This window comes from Microdochium trichocladiopsis (assembly GCF_020744255.1).
Source record: "Microdochium trichocladiopsis strain MPI-CAGE-CH-0230 chromosome Unknown B0I36scaffold_2, whole genome shotgun sequence".
Classification (NCBI taxonomy): domain Eukaryota; kingdom Fungi; phylum Ascomycota; class Sordariomycetes; order Xylariales; family Microdochiaceae; genus Microdochium; species Microdochium trichocladiopsis.
In genome coordinates this window covers 4,116,995-4,132,202 of record NW_025763545.1, presented here as the reverse complement: position 1 = coordinate 4,132,202, position 15,208 = coordinate 4,116,995, and the positions used below count along the sequence as shown (strand labels likewise).

At 55.1% G+C, this 15,208-nt stretch overlaps 4 protein-coding genes across 4 annotated transcripts; 3 read left to right on the top strand and 1 right to left on the bottom strand.

Annotated features, from left to right (window-relative positions):
• The first annotated feature begins 422 nt into the window (after positions 1 to 422).
• On the top strand, positions 423 to 1,655 carry B0I36DRAFT_78335 (putative short chain type dehydrogenase). The gene is made up of 3 exons (XM_046163365.1): positions 423 to 845; positions 955 to 1,237; positions 1,347 to 1,655. The coding sequence occupies exons 1-3, from the start codon at positions 602 to 604 to the stop codon at positions 1,501 to 1,503; spliced, it is 684 nt and encodes a 227-aa protein (XP_046017461.1). The 5' UTR covers positions 423 to 601; the 3' UTR covers positions 1,504 to 1,655.
• Positions 1,656 to 4,169: 2,514 nt separating this feature from the next.
• On the top strand, positions 4,170 to 5,339 carry B0I36DRAFT_346327 (uncharacterized protein; the record flags this gene model as incomplete). Its single annotated transcript, XM_046156449.1, has 3 exons — positions 4,170 to 4,435; positions 4,518 to 4,892; positions 5,168 to 5,339. 3 exons carry the CDS (start codon positions 4,170 to 4,172, stop codon positions 5,337 to 5,339), a joined length of 813 nt encoding a protein of 270 aa, XP_046017460.1.
• A 1,914-nt stretch (positions 5,340 to 7,253) lies between these two features.
• On the bottom strand, positions 7,254 to 11,113 carry B0I36DRAFT_428783 (uncharacterized protein). Its single transcript, XM_046162468.1, has 3 exons — positions 10,529 to 11,113; positions 9,872 to 10,456; positions 7,254 to 9,795 (listed from the first exon to the last, which is right to left on the bottom strand). The coding sequence occupies exons 1-3, from the start codon at positions 11,043 to 11,045 to the stop codon at positions 7,436 to 7,438; spliced, it is 3,462 nt and encodes a 1,153-aa protein (XP_046017459.1). The 5' UTR covers positions 11,046 to 11,113; the 3' UTR covers positions 7,254 to 7,435.
• A 1,074-nt stretch (positions 11,114 to 12,187) lies between these two features.
• Positions 12,188 to 15,024, top strand: B0I36DRAFT_346325 (LysM domain-containing protein; the record flags this gene model as incomplete). The annotated part of the gene is made up of 5 exons (XM_046156448.1): positions 12,188 to 12,533; positions 12,619 to 13,911; positions 14,002 to 14,112; positions 14,196 to 14,612; positions 14,762 to 15,024. 5 exons carry the CDS (start codon positions 12,188 to 12,190, stop codon positions 15,022 to 15,024), a joined length of 2,430 nt encoding a protein of 809 aa, XP_046017458.1.
• Between the last annotated feature and the right edge of the window lie 184 nt (positions 15,025 to 15,208).

Here is a 15,208-nt window from a genome sequence, read left to right as displayed (position 1 = left end):
ATGCCGCGGTGCAGAAACTGTCGATGCCGGTTCGGGCTCTGCCTACTTGATGGTTGTGGTGACAACAAGTCGAGAAGCAGATCACAAATCAATTCTTTGCTCCTCCGCAGACATGCATGATCTTGGCCTACAGCAATGCCCGGAGCAAATTGTAAATGTGGACAAATTTGCTCCGGGCGTCAGTGCTTGGTAATTCGCGCGCGGGGGAGCGACACTTACTGTGATTGGCTAAAATTACCACCCATGGGATTGGGGGCCGGCTTTGATAAGCATCGAGGGTGTCGCATTTCCAGCACGCCCATTGGCCAATTGCTTACGATCCACGGGTACGGCTGCCTTTGTTGCATTTCTGATCCCAGTTGACATGGCATTTGTAATCGGTCGATTTAAGCTATTTCCCATCCCACATGGCTCTTACGAATATCACAGGCTACCAGAGACATGCTGGTAGTTATAAGGGCATGGTGTGCACCGTTCTTCAGGCTCCTGTACGATCCCTAGTTGTGTATCATCATTCAACTATCACCTACATCCACACCAGACTGCCGCCTCTGTATCACTCATCACCCTCTACGCCTGCTCAAGATCTAAAAAATCCATCATGGCTGCCAAGTCTCCGGTCGCTCTTATCCTAGGGGCAGGGCCCAACATTGGCACCTCAGTTGCACGTGGCTTTGCATCCAAGGGCTACAAGATCGCTCTCGCAGCACGCTCTGTCGATGCGGCTGCCAGCACCGACAGCCAACTCAACATCCCAAGTGACTTCACCAAGCCAGCTGATATTGTCAACGCGTTCCAAAAGGTAACGCAGACCTTTGGTCCTCCCAGCGTGGTCGTTTACAATGGTAAGTCACCCAGTCTCACTGTCCCCGCCGTGTAAACCCGGTCAGAGGCGACGCCCCGTACCGAACAAGGACTGCCTTGTGCTAATTGTGACTCCTGCAACTCGTACAGCCGCCACCGCGGCCTTCACCCCTGCCGACGATCCATTCACATTGCAAGTGGAAGATCTCAACCGCGACATGGCCGTCAACGCCACCAGCCCATACATCGCCGCGCAGCAGGCCGTCAAGGGCTTCGCGGAGCTTCCCGAATCGGCGGCGAGGACCTTCATCTACACGGGCAACATTTTGAACACGCAGTCTCTGCCCCGCTTCATCAGCCCGGGCATGTCCAAGTCTGCGGGGGCGCATATGATCGCGACAGCAGCGGATGCTTATAAAGACCGTGGATACAAGTAAGCTGTCATTACCCAACCTGGAGCCCCCACTATTGATACTACTCACCTCTTTTTGGAAAGAAAAACAGTGCTAACACATTCTTCTTCTTCTTTTTCTTTCTGGCAGATTCTACTACGTCGACGAGCGCAAGCCTGACGGTACGGCCAAGTACAAGGTCGATGGCGATGCCCACGCGGAGCACTTCTTCAAGCTTTCCGAGGACAAGACGCAGGGGCCGTGGTTGCAGACGTTCGTCAAGGATGTGGGATATGTCAAGTTCTAGATGTGCTTTGCTTCTTAGTGAGAGCTGACATGGCAATATTGCCGTGATATCGATAGATGTGTTGGACAATTGGGAGCTCACCTCTGCTACTTTACCACGCGAACCAGCATTATAACTACATAGTGTCCTTCAATACCAATCTGTCTTGCCCCATCTCCATGAGACATGCTACTTCGAGCTTGTGAGATTTACAGGCGCTTTCAGCTGCTGTGGATTGAATGAATACATCCATACGTGGCGGTAGTTACATAGGTGGAGCACAGAGTATCGTGACTGTACAAGTTCCTCAACGTATCTACAATGACGTTATTTGAAGATACATCTCAGCATTTTACAGAGATACACAAATGATCGACGCCCTCCGAGGCATGAATAGGTTCTCAGCACGGTCGCAAATGGGCCATCAAGCTACGATGTTGCAGGGAGACAAATCTGGCTGTCAAGTCAATAGGACTGCCACTTTATCCGTGGCCCGAGATGCTCCGTCTGTCTGAAACACAAATTTCTGTAGAACTTCTCTCCAGATTCCATTTCACAACGAGAGGATCGAAAACCCCCGCCACCTCCGCCGATCTAACCGCGGGCGGCGCCGCGGCTAACCCTGATCGTTGGTCTGGAGTTCTCGACCGGCTCCGCGTTCGCCTTTCGGCTAGTGCATTTTGGCTTCGTGCTCGCATTTCCTTTGCACAACGCCCCAAAGCCGCTTCTTGGATCTTGTAACCTTGCCGGGGCCCACCTAAGTTGTTCTGACCAATGGCCGAGTCCATGAAAGATACGCGGAGCCGCTGAGCGGACGCTTGGCGCAGGCTAACGAGGAAGGGACGTGGCCCAGCCCATGTCCTGGGAGGTGGGATCGGCGGGCGCTCAGGGTCCATGATCCAGCCAAGTTTTCAGCTCCCCTGCAGCACGTGGCGCATACTCAAGCGGGGCTGTCGGGGAATGAGGATTCAGGGCCGAGAAGGCGACGGAGAGGCGTAGGTATTCCTTCAGTGTGTAGGTGTGGTTCGTAGGTGCGCATACAACACACTAGCCACGTAGCACTGATCGCTGATCGTTGGGCTGCACGCTTCAGCATCGACTAAGTGGTCCCCATTGACGAAAACGGTATGGTTGCGGTTATACGCATCCGACAAGGCCAAGTTTCTGGAGGCTACTAGCAGGGTGAAGCAGCTGCTGCTGCTCCTCCTTCTCGACGGCAAAGGGACCCCAGTTGCAGAAGAGGCGGCTGGTGCAGCGCTCAGACGGAACTTGCCGAGGTCCCTGACCACCATGAGGTTCTGCCTTCCAGCACTACTCCAACGCTTACGTGCCTCATCGACGACAAGCAAGAACTATTATCAACAAAAACTTCCAACCCCTTAAAGGGCAAGAACCTCAGACATCGTGCTGTCTCTATGGACGTGACTAGTTCATTTGGCCTTCAGACAAAGTAGATCGTCACCATCATTGTATTAGCTTTCCCGAGTCGTGCTTGATTTCGCCATTGCACACGATTAGCTAACCGATAAGTGGCGAGTTCGCGAGTGCGCTTCATTCACGCATCAGATAATTCGAATGCTGCCAGGTTCGCTCTCTTGGAACAAACCCGCATGCCACATATCGTACATGAGCACCCCCGAACTAACCAATAAATCTATGTGCCAAGGTACTACCTCAACAGGACGAATCTCCCTGGTCTACCTCGCATGTGGAGTAAGTCCGCTAATCTGAGCAACATGGGAAAGAGCGCAATTCTCGTGGCCAACCAAGGCGCTAAAGTAAACCATACTAGTGATATGCAAGTTCCCACCCAACCTAGTCTAATAGGGCTTGTGTGTTGATCACGAAGGCCCCTGCGTTACTGTACGATCCAACCTATTTGAATCTAAAATCGCACGGGCTCGAAGGGGCGAATAAACTCTATCTAGAAATATGCGGCTAAAAGTCCACATTAAGCTTCCTCCGTGTCGCGCCTCTGCGCTCGGGGATGTCCCCGCAAGACAGATGAGTAGCACAGATCTGCCGAAATCACTGCTTCAATCTGAAATAAGTGCGTGCGTCACAAATACAGTGGTGTTACGGGTGCCTCAAACTGAGGAGACAAGCCTTGCAATGCTCGTCATCAGCGTACTGTATCTCAGCTCTCTCGCAGTCCACCTGGGCAAAGCTGGCAGCATGCCTCCGATCTCGAGATAATGGGGAAGCCCGGCATGGTCCAGATGGTGCCTCGCACCGGCTAGCACAGTTCTAGCAAAGCCGAACAAGTTCGCCTCCTGCATGATCCAAAGCGGTGATAGATGGATTGTCTAGCCCAATGTAGTCGCCAATCACGGGGCTCGTACGAGCAGGCAGCTAAACTCGTCACAGATCCGCCACGACTACCGCGTAGATCGAGCGAGGTGGGCTTCGGCGGTCATAATAGCGTCTTTCCAAGTCGGTGATTTTTGCAGGCACGTGGGACTCCCACTCCATAACCAATGATGCGTGGTCTCGTTGGCTTTTTAGTTCGGAATCTGTACGGCGCGACAGTGCCCTGTATCCATGGAGCACTCCTGCTGGCGACAACTACAATATAAGGACGAGATTGATAGTCCATGGTCAGAACTCTCGTTTCCCTAACATCATATCCAAAAGACTCTTGTGGGGTGGACGGCTCGCAACTACCAGCGCCGAGCTACATGTTGAAAATGGCACGTCGACTCCTATTTCTTCTCAGCGCCCTTCCTCTTGCTTCGACCGCTGCTGTTGAGCCACGAGCATTCACCTACAATGCTTGCAGCGGTGCTGCGGCCGTCATCGCCAGCATCTTTGCCAAGTCCCCTGATGCCCTGGCATACTGTTCGTCCAAGTATCCTGTGCCCGCACTCACCAGCACAGTCACGGCACCGGCCTCTACCTCAACGGTAAAGAGTACCAAGACAGACAGTACGACTGTTACCACAACAACCATAACGTACGTGAATCCCCGCCGAGACATGTTTGCTAGGATGAAGCAACGGTCAGGGGTGGAGACTAATACAATCGTGATATTGCAGCATCACTGCTCAACAAGCTACTGTAACCACGACCCAGTTTACCACTTCTACTACCACCATACGATCCACGACGACATTCACATCCGTCATGACAGTAACCGCAACAAGCACGTCAACTTTTACCACTAATTCTCCAAACCCCCAGAAACGCACAGCGGCGCAACTAGCTTCGGATGTACAAGCTGGAGGGATCCCGAACAAGCCACGCGCGCAGAAGTCCGCTCTCAAGGACCTCCTATCCTATGCTAGCTCCATCGTAGCTCAAGTCTGCACCTGCATTGAGGTGCCTAAGACTGTGACCGTCAGGTCGACCCCAGCGGCAACCACCACTGGCACAACCACAACTACGACATCGATTACCGCCTCCGCTACTACGTAAGTTCACCTGGGAAGCCCTCAGCCACCACGCACAAATAGCCCCAGTGATTTTGACGGAAAGAATGCAGGACATCCACGCCGACAGTCACGTCGACCGTCTTCACCACAGTAGTAACTACATGGACGACTGTGACGACAACCACGGCTGTCTCGCCCAGCACGACGACGACGATCACTACCACGACGGTCGTATATGTGTTTGTGCTCCCCGTCACTGTTATATATGTTGCAAGGCCACTCTCGCTCAATATGGACTGACAACTGTTCGACAGATATCCTTATTGCAACTACCAGGACGCTACTTACGGGCTGAAAGAGGTCGGTGGCTGCAGTATCAACTGCTATTGCGACCGCCTCACCGACGGGACAGGTGGTGTGTGTGCGGCTCGCCGTGTACGAGCAGCAGCCAATGCGGACCTGGTTTTGCCTGCGTATCTGGCCTGAATTGCAACAGCGATGGGACTACAGTAAGCATCCTCTGGAGTGTGATTGGGGAAAGAAAGGCCTTGCGGTGCGGTCTGCAAGTCCCACGTCCCCTTAACCACGTTCCTTCCCTTCCCCCCTCCCCCCCCTCTTCGAAGCTTCGCCGCATGCATTCATTTCCCCGCTGGGACACCAGAAAAATATCGCAGACTCTGGGATCATGCCCCTGGTTCCCGCCGCCGCATCGATGATGTCCCGCTCACAGCCGGTACACGCGCCGCTAACCCACGGATTCGTTTCCAGTGTATCGACACCCGAGGTTGCACTTCAACCTACCAATCCTCCACCAAGCTCCGCAGGAGCGCCCTAGGTCTGCCAGAAGTGTTTTTGGAGCCGCGTCTCGCGGCTCGCGCGGGGTCCTTGGACAAGCCGCTCCACAAGGGCGTAGGCGGCACTTCAAGCTAATTGCGGAACTTGGGATGTGGCTCTGCTGTGAAAGGATTGAGTACTACTGTAAATCAGTAATTTCGGAAGGCTACCTAGCTAGATGGATGTAGAAGAGGCGCCTTTCACTTGGCGTTCTAGTTGTACAAAGGATTGGGGCCGCTGGTTCAGCTGACTCGAAAATACAATGGCGTGCGGCAGGCAGATCTAGAACTAGGCGGACCGTACGCTTTAAACCTTATCTAGCGATCCGACCCCGGCGCGGATCCTATCCTCGAGCCTGATGCTAGTACTTAGACTCCATTATTGATCGAACCCGTCTAGGTGCAAGTGGTCCATAATTCTCCATGGCAGTGTTCTTGGGCAGAGTGAGGATTACTTCTGATGATATGGCAAACGACCCTCGGCCGCCGAGGAGAGCCATTCGCCGGCTGGTTCTGATGGGTATGTTGACCTTACCCGTGGCCGTTCAGGCGGGACTGTACATTTACAGGGCGGGCTTGTGGTGGTGCCGGCGATTATCGCGTCATCATTGCCGGCTTTCTCGACGCCACAGCCCGAGACTGGGCATCGTGAACATCATCAACGCTACCACACACAGATCTTGCCCTACAATAGGCCCACCTCTCGATGCGAGATCATTCACCTCCCTGCGGATTCACGATTCTCCGCAGAGCAAGCTCTCGATGAGCGAATGAATCTTACGAGGGATGCAGCTGTCCAGGCGCATGCTGGCGTGCCAGTATGCGTCAATGAGCATGACAGTGTCGCTAAAATGATATCTATACAGGTTCGTGACGTTCTCCTTCATGATCTAGTCCCTGCTCCGGGACCCTCTAGCCTGGTCCGGGAAGTTATGGGTCAGATATCCTCTCTGCCACGGTCTCGCACCTTCGTAATTTGGCCTTCTCCTGCTCACAACATGCAAACCATCGCTCGACGTTTTCTATCCTGCAGGCCGACCCTATCCACAACAAATAGTTGCCGAAGCCGCCAAGCATAACCAGACACTAGTCCGTCTGTACTTCCTTCGTCACGGACTCGAAGCCATGGAGACCCTGTTCATCGTCATAAGAGGCTGCATGTCGGCCGAGGGAGTCGCCCCTGCGGACGTCGATGAATTTGGACAACAGGGACGCGGCTGCTAAGGAGAGACAGGCGATGGCGCAGGCCGTGCAGGGTCCCTGGTCTGTCAGAGTTATCAAGTAAAAGCAGGATGTTGGATCTACACATCCTGAAGACTTTGGTGGAAGAGTATGCTCACTCAAATGTCCAATAAAGGAAGTGGTCGAGGTTCCAATCCACTGTGCTAAGTGTGGGGAGCTGTTAAACGTACGTTCTCGAGACAGGAGACGAGTCTTTACATATCTAGGCCCGCTAAACAGCTGATGGAGAGGATACGGATCTATTGAGAGCATACAAATGTGACTGTCCATGACGACACAAGGGGCTATCAAGTCAATTTTGTCCAGACTTAGATACTGAATTCTGTCTCTGGAACTGTTTCTTGCCATTGAAAAACACTTTTTCTAAAACGAGGAAACAGTCATCCTATTGGGACTAGTTAGAGTAGAATGCACATTATGAAGATATCCATCGTTTGTGCTTTGAGCTATCTTGAACCTCATGGTGCTCAGAAAAGAACAAATAGATACAGACACCGCATCATCACCTCAATCCTCGAATCCATACTTCCAGTTTTTGACATCATCTTCAATATCCTTGAGCACCTTCAGCACCTCGTCGTGATCCGTCGCCAGAGGATTCGCGTTGTACCGGGTCCTGATGGTGTTGATATGCTCGGCGGCCCAGTCACGGGCAAACATGGATACCTGGGCATAGTAGTGCCCGTAGAACTCGTCCCAGTGTGCCGTCAGGCCCGCAGCGTCGACGCGGTTGCGCTCGATGATCTGGAGCTGAGTGCGGATGGACGAGGCGGTGTTGTCCATGATGGTCATGACAGTGTCGTCGCGAAGGTATTGGAAAAGACCTCGAGTCTCGCGCAACGGGGCGAGCATGGCGTTGACCGCCGTCATGTTGTTACCGTTGACTGCATTGTTGAGATGGGTTCTAAGGACTGCCGGCGCCTGGGGACGGTTGAACATTTCGAGTCGGCCCTTGTGACCGTTGAAGACGGCCTCGAGGAAGGTAAAAGGGGCAATATGCTGATTGGCGCCCAGGGCTTCCCAGATGCGATCTGCGGGCCTTCTGAGATCGGCCGAGTCGGGGGTCACGCGCGGGAGGCCCGCCGGCAGGGCGTCCGCAGCATTCCAAACGTTGCGCCAGAAGTCTTCGCTCATGGCCGGAGTCCGGGTCATAGCTGTCGACTGTGGATATCTCTGGGTTTGCGGACCGCTGGGAGCCCAGTGTCGGCCCCAGTGTGCGACAGCAGCGAAGCGTGGGTGTGTAACAAGGGGCACTGCGTGCTCGACCTGGATGCCTTCTGGCATCGTATGATCTTCGCCTTCCTCGATAGGGCGTGATTCTAGTTGAGTGTTCTCGCACCGCTCCGAGTGCCGGCCAAACCATCGGTCCGGCGCACCACTGGGTCGGGGTTCTTGCTGCGCGACTTCCCAGAGTCGTGGCCTTTCGACATAGCGAAGAGACCTCATCCTGATTGGCACCAAACTTTTGGGGATCCAGCTGAAAGGTCTCCCGCCGCCACGTTCTTCCAGCTTCCGCAACTCGTCGTGGCCACCACTTTCCTCTGGAGCTGGGTTCTCGAGTGGGCGAGAGGCATCATCAAGGCAGGCCGACGGCTCAAACTCGCATGTTGTCATTGGACAGGTCAAGGGCTTGGGCAGCGGCTTGCTGACCTGGCAGCAGAGAGCCTTCTCGCGGTCCCAGCTGCACAGGTTCCACGAGTCACCGCCCGACTGTTTATCGACCTGAACCTCGTTGACCTCCTTGTCGCCGTCCTTCATCAGGCAGTTGGCATCGACGCAGTCGGGCGACGTGCCGCGCCATTTGCAGTCGTGGAGGGCCGTGTTGCGAGGGCAGCAGTACTTGGGCACGGCACTCATCGGGCACGAGCCCTTCTTGCTGGCCACCTCGATCTCCGTGTTCGGGTCGCAGCTGTTGGGGCCCAGACAGGGAGTCCAGCGGCACCCGCTGACGACGTTCTTGTAGTCGCCGGCCTCGCAGCAGAAGACCTTCTTGCCTCGGGCACACACGTACGGATCAGACTCGCGGTCCTTCTCAGGACCGCCTCCCCACCGCGATGACAAGACTCGGGACTCGCCAGCGTGGCACTGGCCATTGCAGTCACCCCATACACCCCCGTCGTTGCCGCTGCCTCGCCATGTGCATTTCTTGGGCGCCTTGTCGCCGGGGCAGCAGATGGGCTTGCCCTGCTTGTCCGACTTGCACCCATCGCGGTCCCACCCGATCATGGTCTCTCCTGTGCCGCAGGACAGCTCGGCGACGGGCCTGCACGCGAGGTTGGTGAGGGCTTTGCAGCCTTGCCCGTTCTCGCCCTGCAGCGACGAGGCGACGTTTTCAGATGTCTGCTTGAGTGCAACCACGGTCTTGGTGTCAACGTGGCTCACGCTGCGGCCCAGCAGGCCGCTCATGGCCGAGAACTTGTCGTCATCCGTGTCAACGGCCCAGATCATGGAGCCACCAATGCCCTTGTTGTTGGCCCACTCCTTCTTGATCTTGAATGTTTCGGCATCGTCGTACGACACCCACTGGTTGTTATCAAACGTGAGGTACTTGACCGCTGCTTTCTTGTCAAACACCGGCTTGAGGTTGGGCAGTTGTTTCAGGATAGCCTGGATCTCGTAGTACATGAGCACACCCGAGGTCTTCGAGCAAGGGCCCTCCTTGGCGCCGCCCTTGAAGGCACAACCGGGCGCTGTGCACTCGGGGTCTGCCAGCTCAAAGGAACGGCCATAGAAGCCGTAGCCCAGTGTCACCTGCTCGGGCTTCACGCCTACTCGCCATAGCAGTTGGGTGGCCAGGTCGATCTCAGTCAGGTTCGTGTGGGCTTGGGCGATAGAGCCGATGGGGTTGGAGCTGTCCCAGCTGCCGTCTATTCACGTGAGTGGGACATTAGCATCTACGACTTGAGAGCCAAAATACATGCTGTGGGCGGGAATAGTACTTACGAAGATCGTAACTCATCAAGTTGGTCCAGTCCGCATATTTCAACAGACCCGGCATGTCGAACCACCGCAGATACCAGAAGGAAGAGGGAATAGTGAAGGTCAACCCTAGCATTCGTGGCGAGGCGTCAAATGCTTCCCTCAGCGACTTCATGAGCAAAACAAAATTCGCGGTATCGTCAGGCTTGCCGCCACGGTCTGGTGCACCAGGATATTCCCAATCAATATCAAGACCGTCGAAACCGTACTTGTTAAGGAACCGCACGACGCCGGCAGCAAACTTCTGGCGGTTGGCCTGAGACCGCGCAATCTCGCCGAGAAGAGGTTGTGTGACGGTACCGTTGTCTGAGAATGTCCATCCGCCGACTGCGACGAAGACCTTGAGGTTGATGTTGTGCTTCTTGGTGTCGACTGTCAGCTGCCATAGATCCTCTGTCGTCTCCTTGTCCATGGTCGTCAGCTCGTACGTGTTGGGGTCGACAAAGGCGAATGCATAGTTGAGATGTGTGAGCTCCTTCAGGGGCAGATCAGTTGGTGATTTCTGATTGCACTTGGATCGGTAGCTCCAGGACTCGTAGTATCCAATCACTATGGTGAATTGCGTCAGTTAACTATGGCGGCCAGTAGTCTGTGTAGCCCCTCATTTCGCTTGCGACATACCTCTGTCCATAGAAGCACCCGTGGGAGAGCCACCTGGGGGCTTGGGTTCGAGGATGCAGTTTGACTGGCAGCCAGGCTTGCAGAAGTCCGTTGTCGTGCCGCAGAACCCGAATTCACTGCAGCACGCGTTGAGGGGGCATGTTGTTCCCGGGACTTTGGCGAATTGGCCGCATTCGGCCGTGGCATCGCAGTTGGATGAGCAACCTGAGCCGCAGTACACCGGGCCGTAACCGCAGTTGCCAGAGGCGCCACAGCAAGCGCCGTTGGAACAGGGCTTGCCTGGCCCGCATGTGTACGGGTCATCATCGACGGCGGCGATGGCGAAACCGGCCGGTGGTGAAGTGTCAGCTCTGGCTACCTGAGGCTGGCTGACATGCTGTCTGCTGTTCGCCAAAGCTCTGTGAATATGCTGGTGGTGATGGTTCTGGTGAGAGCAGAGGCCCAACAGAGCGAAGGAGAGAAGAATGAAGATGGACAAGAGGCCAGGCTGCCGCCTGTTGACTTGGGAGGAGCGCATCGTGAATTGTTTCGCAACTTCCTGGCCGAGGGCGACTTTTGCCAGGCAAGAACAGCGACAACACTTTGCGCAATGCTATGACTGAGTAATGTGAGCTACTTCATGTGTATATATATATATGCTTTATCTGACACCAGGGTACGTATCTTAGTCTACAATGACATTGGAATTACAGAGTATGCAGTACACCCTCCAAGTCTCAGCACTGACCTCTTTTCTTCTTGCGGAGCGAATATCCGCAGGGCAACTTGACATTCCCCACACCTCGCGTTCTGCTTGACAACGCGAACAGAACGCGGACCGATTGGGGGCCTACCGCAAGCCAACGATGAAGAGTTTTCCAAGGAGTATCTTCCGCCACGTGCGGGGGGTTCCGGAGCCATCGGCTCATCCATGTACAGAATGAGGCCAAGAGTTGGAGAGTGTACGATTTTGGGGTCCAGATTAGGCGCCACGTCCGAGCTGACTGTCAGTCTGCATGTTTACATGGATTAAGCATCGGGTGATCATTGAAAGGGGCAGTGATCGGAGCACTAGTTGCTGCTAAACGGCACACGCGGATCTTCCCGCGATCGATCCAGGGATTCAAGGGACTGTGGACTGACTGTCAGGAACTGTCAACCCTGCAATCAGGGGGGTCTCCCTGCAGGGTTTCGCTTCGGGCCGCACCGGAACCGCGCCATGCACGCAGGTACCCGCCGACAGCTACCTATCGGACCATGCGGGGCTCTCAGTGAATGTCGATGGACCTGCATCCGGAGATTGGGATGAACAGTTTTCAGTCCCAAAGAGGTGCCGTGCCTGCATATTGATCACTGACTCAACGTACGATCTAGACCCTGCCAAGAGGCTGACATGCGTATAGCTCAGGCCTGTGAACATGAAAGCATGCAGCATAGAGCCGAGCAATTGTCCGTCCTGGACTTCGCGTATAGAGAAGGAAATTGCAGACTTTCTTGATCACAGCACTCCACAATGGCCCGTAGGGTTTGCCACATTCCATGTCTTAAGCGACGCGACTTCAAGATGATATATAGAAGATAGTGCCAATCGTGGGGGGGTGCAGTCTGGCTGGCCTGTAGACTAGGCTGCCTCTTTTGACAACCTTGGGCAGAATCGTCATGTTTTGCCGCGTAGTTCATATGGCCAAGGGCAGCGCTGGCTCTTTTGCCAAGCTGGCAACACTGGCAGCGCTGTTGACAGTACCGAGCACAGTTCAGGCTCAGCAGTTCCCTGATGGCCTTCTAGGCTATAGCTCTGCCCCCGGGCTGAGTGAGGGGTGTGCCGAGGCTCTCAACACCACCGTAGCCAACTGCCCCGTTTACCTCGCCCAGATGGCTGTCAAGCAGCCTCGTCTTGAGGCAGGTTTGCTCCAGTACATCTGCACATCAGCCTGCAAGTCCTCGCTCCAGAATGTGAGAGGCATCATCGCCTCCGGCTGCCGCTCTGAGACGGACGTCCTCGAAATACAATCGGTAGTTTACCCAGGTCAGTACTCTCCCTGGCGCTGCGAGTCTCCCTCGCTCTTGCCGCGTCGTGCGTCGTTTTGCTGACCGGCATATCCAATTCTCAGCCACGTTTGTCATTGACAACCTTCTGTACGCATACGACATGTCTTGCGCCAAAGACAAGGGCTCTGGCCAGTTCTGCGACCAGCTGTACATGGACGCTCTTGCCAATAACACGCAGATCGACAGCTGTTCTGACTGTGCCCTAGCTGGCGTGCAGAGGCAGCTCAACTCACCCTTTGGCTACAACGCCGAGTTTGCTGAGGGGTTCCAGTCCGTCACAGCCAAGTGCGGCGCCTCCGGGTACGGCTTCACCTCTCCGGCTCCCTATGCTATCAGCACCAGCACGATAGACCCTGAGCCCACCCTCGGCCCTAGTTGCTCGTCCCCGTATGTCGTCCAGCAGAACGACACGTGCGACTCCATCTCAACCGCCAAGGGCATTTCTTTCTACAGCGTCGTCAAGGCGGCCGGCACCGACACGGCCTGCAGCATCCTGAACCCCGGGGACAAGCTTTGCCTGCCTCAGTCGTGTGCGGTCCATCGCGTCGAGTACGATGACACATGCCAAGGCATTGTCGACTCCATCGCCGGTCTCAGGGCTTCAGACTTGCTCATCTGGAATCCAGACATCAACCCGCTATGCACAAACCTCGAGTACTTTGCAAACAAACTCATCTGCGTCAGCCCCCCTGGCCGCACACTCGATGATGTCACCACAATCACCGACGGCCCTATACCCACCCAGCCGCCGCCCACCCCCGTGCCAAGACCGGACAACGCCAAGGCCGAGTCCAACACTCGGTGTGCCGGCTGGTACGAGGTTCAGCAGGGAGACGCCTGCCAGGCCATCTCGATCAAGGAGGGCATCTCCCTGCAAGACTTCCTGTTCCTCAACCCGTCCATTGACAGCGCCTGCTCAAACCTCTGGCTTGAGACGTCGTACTGCGTCCGCGCAGTCGGCGACATCAACACCTACACCAGCTACCCCTTTTCCACGTCGCCAGTGTACACACTGACCTCGTCGGCATACGACACTACAGCAGTCTCGACTTTGCCCTCCGTCGTTGCTGAGGCGACTCCGGTCGTCGAACTGCCTCTGGCACCTGGTTCGGATGGCGAGTCTGACGGCTGTCTCGAGTTTGTCAGCTATCGCGCCGTCGTGCCGCAGATGGATCAGTCCCTACAGACTGATGTGCCTACAGTGAACCAGAGCATCAATTCGTGCGAGTTCGCGCTGGGCGCCTACAATGCCAGAATGAGCGACATCCTCTCGTGGAACCCTAGTCTTAAGTCTATCAGCCCTTGCTACCTTCAAGAGGGATATAGATACTGTGCTGCTCATAAGGACTCCACACGTAAGTGATTTCTCGTCTTTGTTTTCCTTCAGCCCTCTACCCCAGTCGAAATCGCCGCCGTCCCCGAGCTCTGACCATCGATATGTATAGCATCACCTTCGCCGACCAACACCAGGGACTGTTTGCCCATCGACGAACCATATCCCGGCACCGACTCATCGTGCTCCTGCTTCACCGTCATTCAAGGCTATGCAGCTTCATGTAAGTGGACCACTGCCACTTCCCTATTTTCTCATAGAAAATGTTCCGAGAAAAGTTTCTGATCCTTCCGTTCAAACGCACAGATTTCGACTGCCAGGGTCTGATTGACGAACAGAAAATCGCACTCAAGGACCTCCTCAGCTTGAATCCATGGATTGGCGGAACCGACATATCCAGCTGTACCTCGGGATTGTACGCCGGACTCGCGGTGGACGCCGAGCGTGCTGTCTGTGTCGGGACAGGTGGAACTCCTATACCGGGCGGTCCAACTTCTTCTTCCTCGTCATCGTCCGTTCCCTCAACGTCGACAGGAGCAGCAACACCAACAACAGCAACAACAACGTCGACGTCGGCGGGCGCAACTCCAGCCGCACCGACGCAGACTGGCATCGTCGCAGGGTGTCGCAAGTTCTACACCGCCAAGTCGGGCGATGGGTGCTGGAGCATCGCCAACGACAATGGTATCGCGCTGGACAGCTTCTACCAGTGGAACTCTGCAGGTAAGTTATAAAAGAAAACCAGCTCGTGAACTCTTCCCTACAAAACTCGCCTCAAACCTCTTGAGCAACCCCCGGCGCGCTTCATTACATAATCCCCTGGACCCTTCCCGAGACTGACACTTTTTCGAATCTCTTCCTCCAAAACTTAGTCGGCACCGACTGCGCGAACCTCTGGCTCGGCTACGCATATTGCGTTCAAGGCCCCGCCCCAGTCCCTGCCCCGGGACCAACCCAGGAAGGCGTGACCTCGTCCTGTGTCAAGTGGCACAATGTCGTCTCGGGTGATAGCTGCCCGGCCATACAGAAGACGTACAATATTGCCCAGTTCTCGACGCTGCTGAGCTGGAACCCGAGTATCGGGTCCAACTGTGAGAACATGTGGCTCGGGTATAGCCTTTGTGTTATGGTCTAGATTAGGATATTTATCTGGATATTTAAGGGGGGGGAATGGGGCCCTGGTGATGGTGAGGGTGATTGTAGGCTGAAGATGAAGGCTTTTAATTGTGCAGGCTTAGTGCTGCGGCCCCATCACTTGATCAGGGCCTTACTGTGTACGTATGCACGTGTCAACGTTTTCTTCGTGTTGAACGTTTGGC

Bases quoted from the DNA above. Each gene is read 5' to 3' on its own strand.
- B0I36DRAFT_78335 (XM_046163365.1), top strand. From the start codon at position 602: ATGGCTGCCAAGTCTCCGGTCGCTCTTATCCTAGGGGCAGGGCCCAAC. The intron at 846-954 runs GTAAGTCACCCA...CAACTCGTACAG, and splicing joins CAGCGTGGTCGTTTACAATG to CCGCCACCGCGGCCTTCACC. The intron at 1,238-1,346 runs GTAAGCTGTCAT...TCTTTCTGGCAG, and splicing joins TATAAAGACCGTGGATACAA to ATTCTACTACGTCGACGAGC.
- B0I36DRAFT_428783 (XM_046162468.1), bottom strand. From the start codon at position 11,045: ATGCGCTCCTCCCAAGTCAACAGGCGGCAGCCTGGCCTCTTGTCCATC. The intron at 10,457-10,528 runs GTATGTCGCAAG...AATTCACCATAG, and splicing joins GGGTGCTTCTATGGACAGAG to TGATTGGATACTACGAGTCC. The intron at 9,796-9,871 runs GTAAGTACTATT...TCACGTGAATAG, and splicing joins CTTGATGAGTTACGATCTTC to ACGGCAGCTGGGACAGCTCC.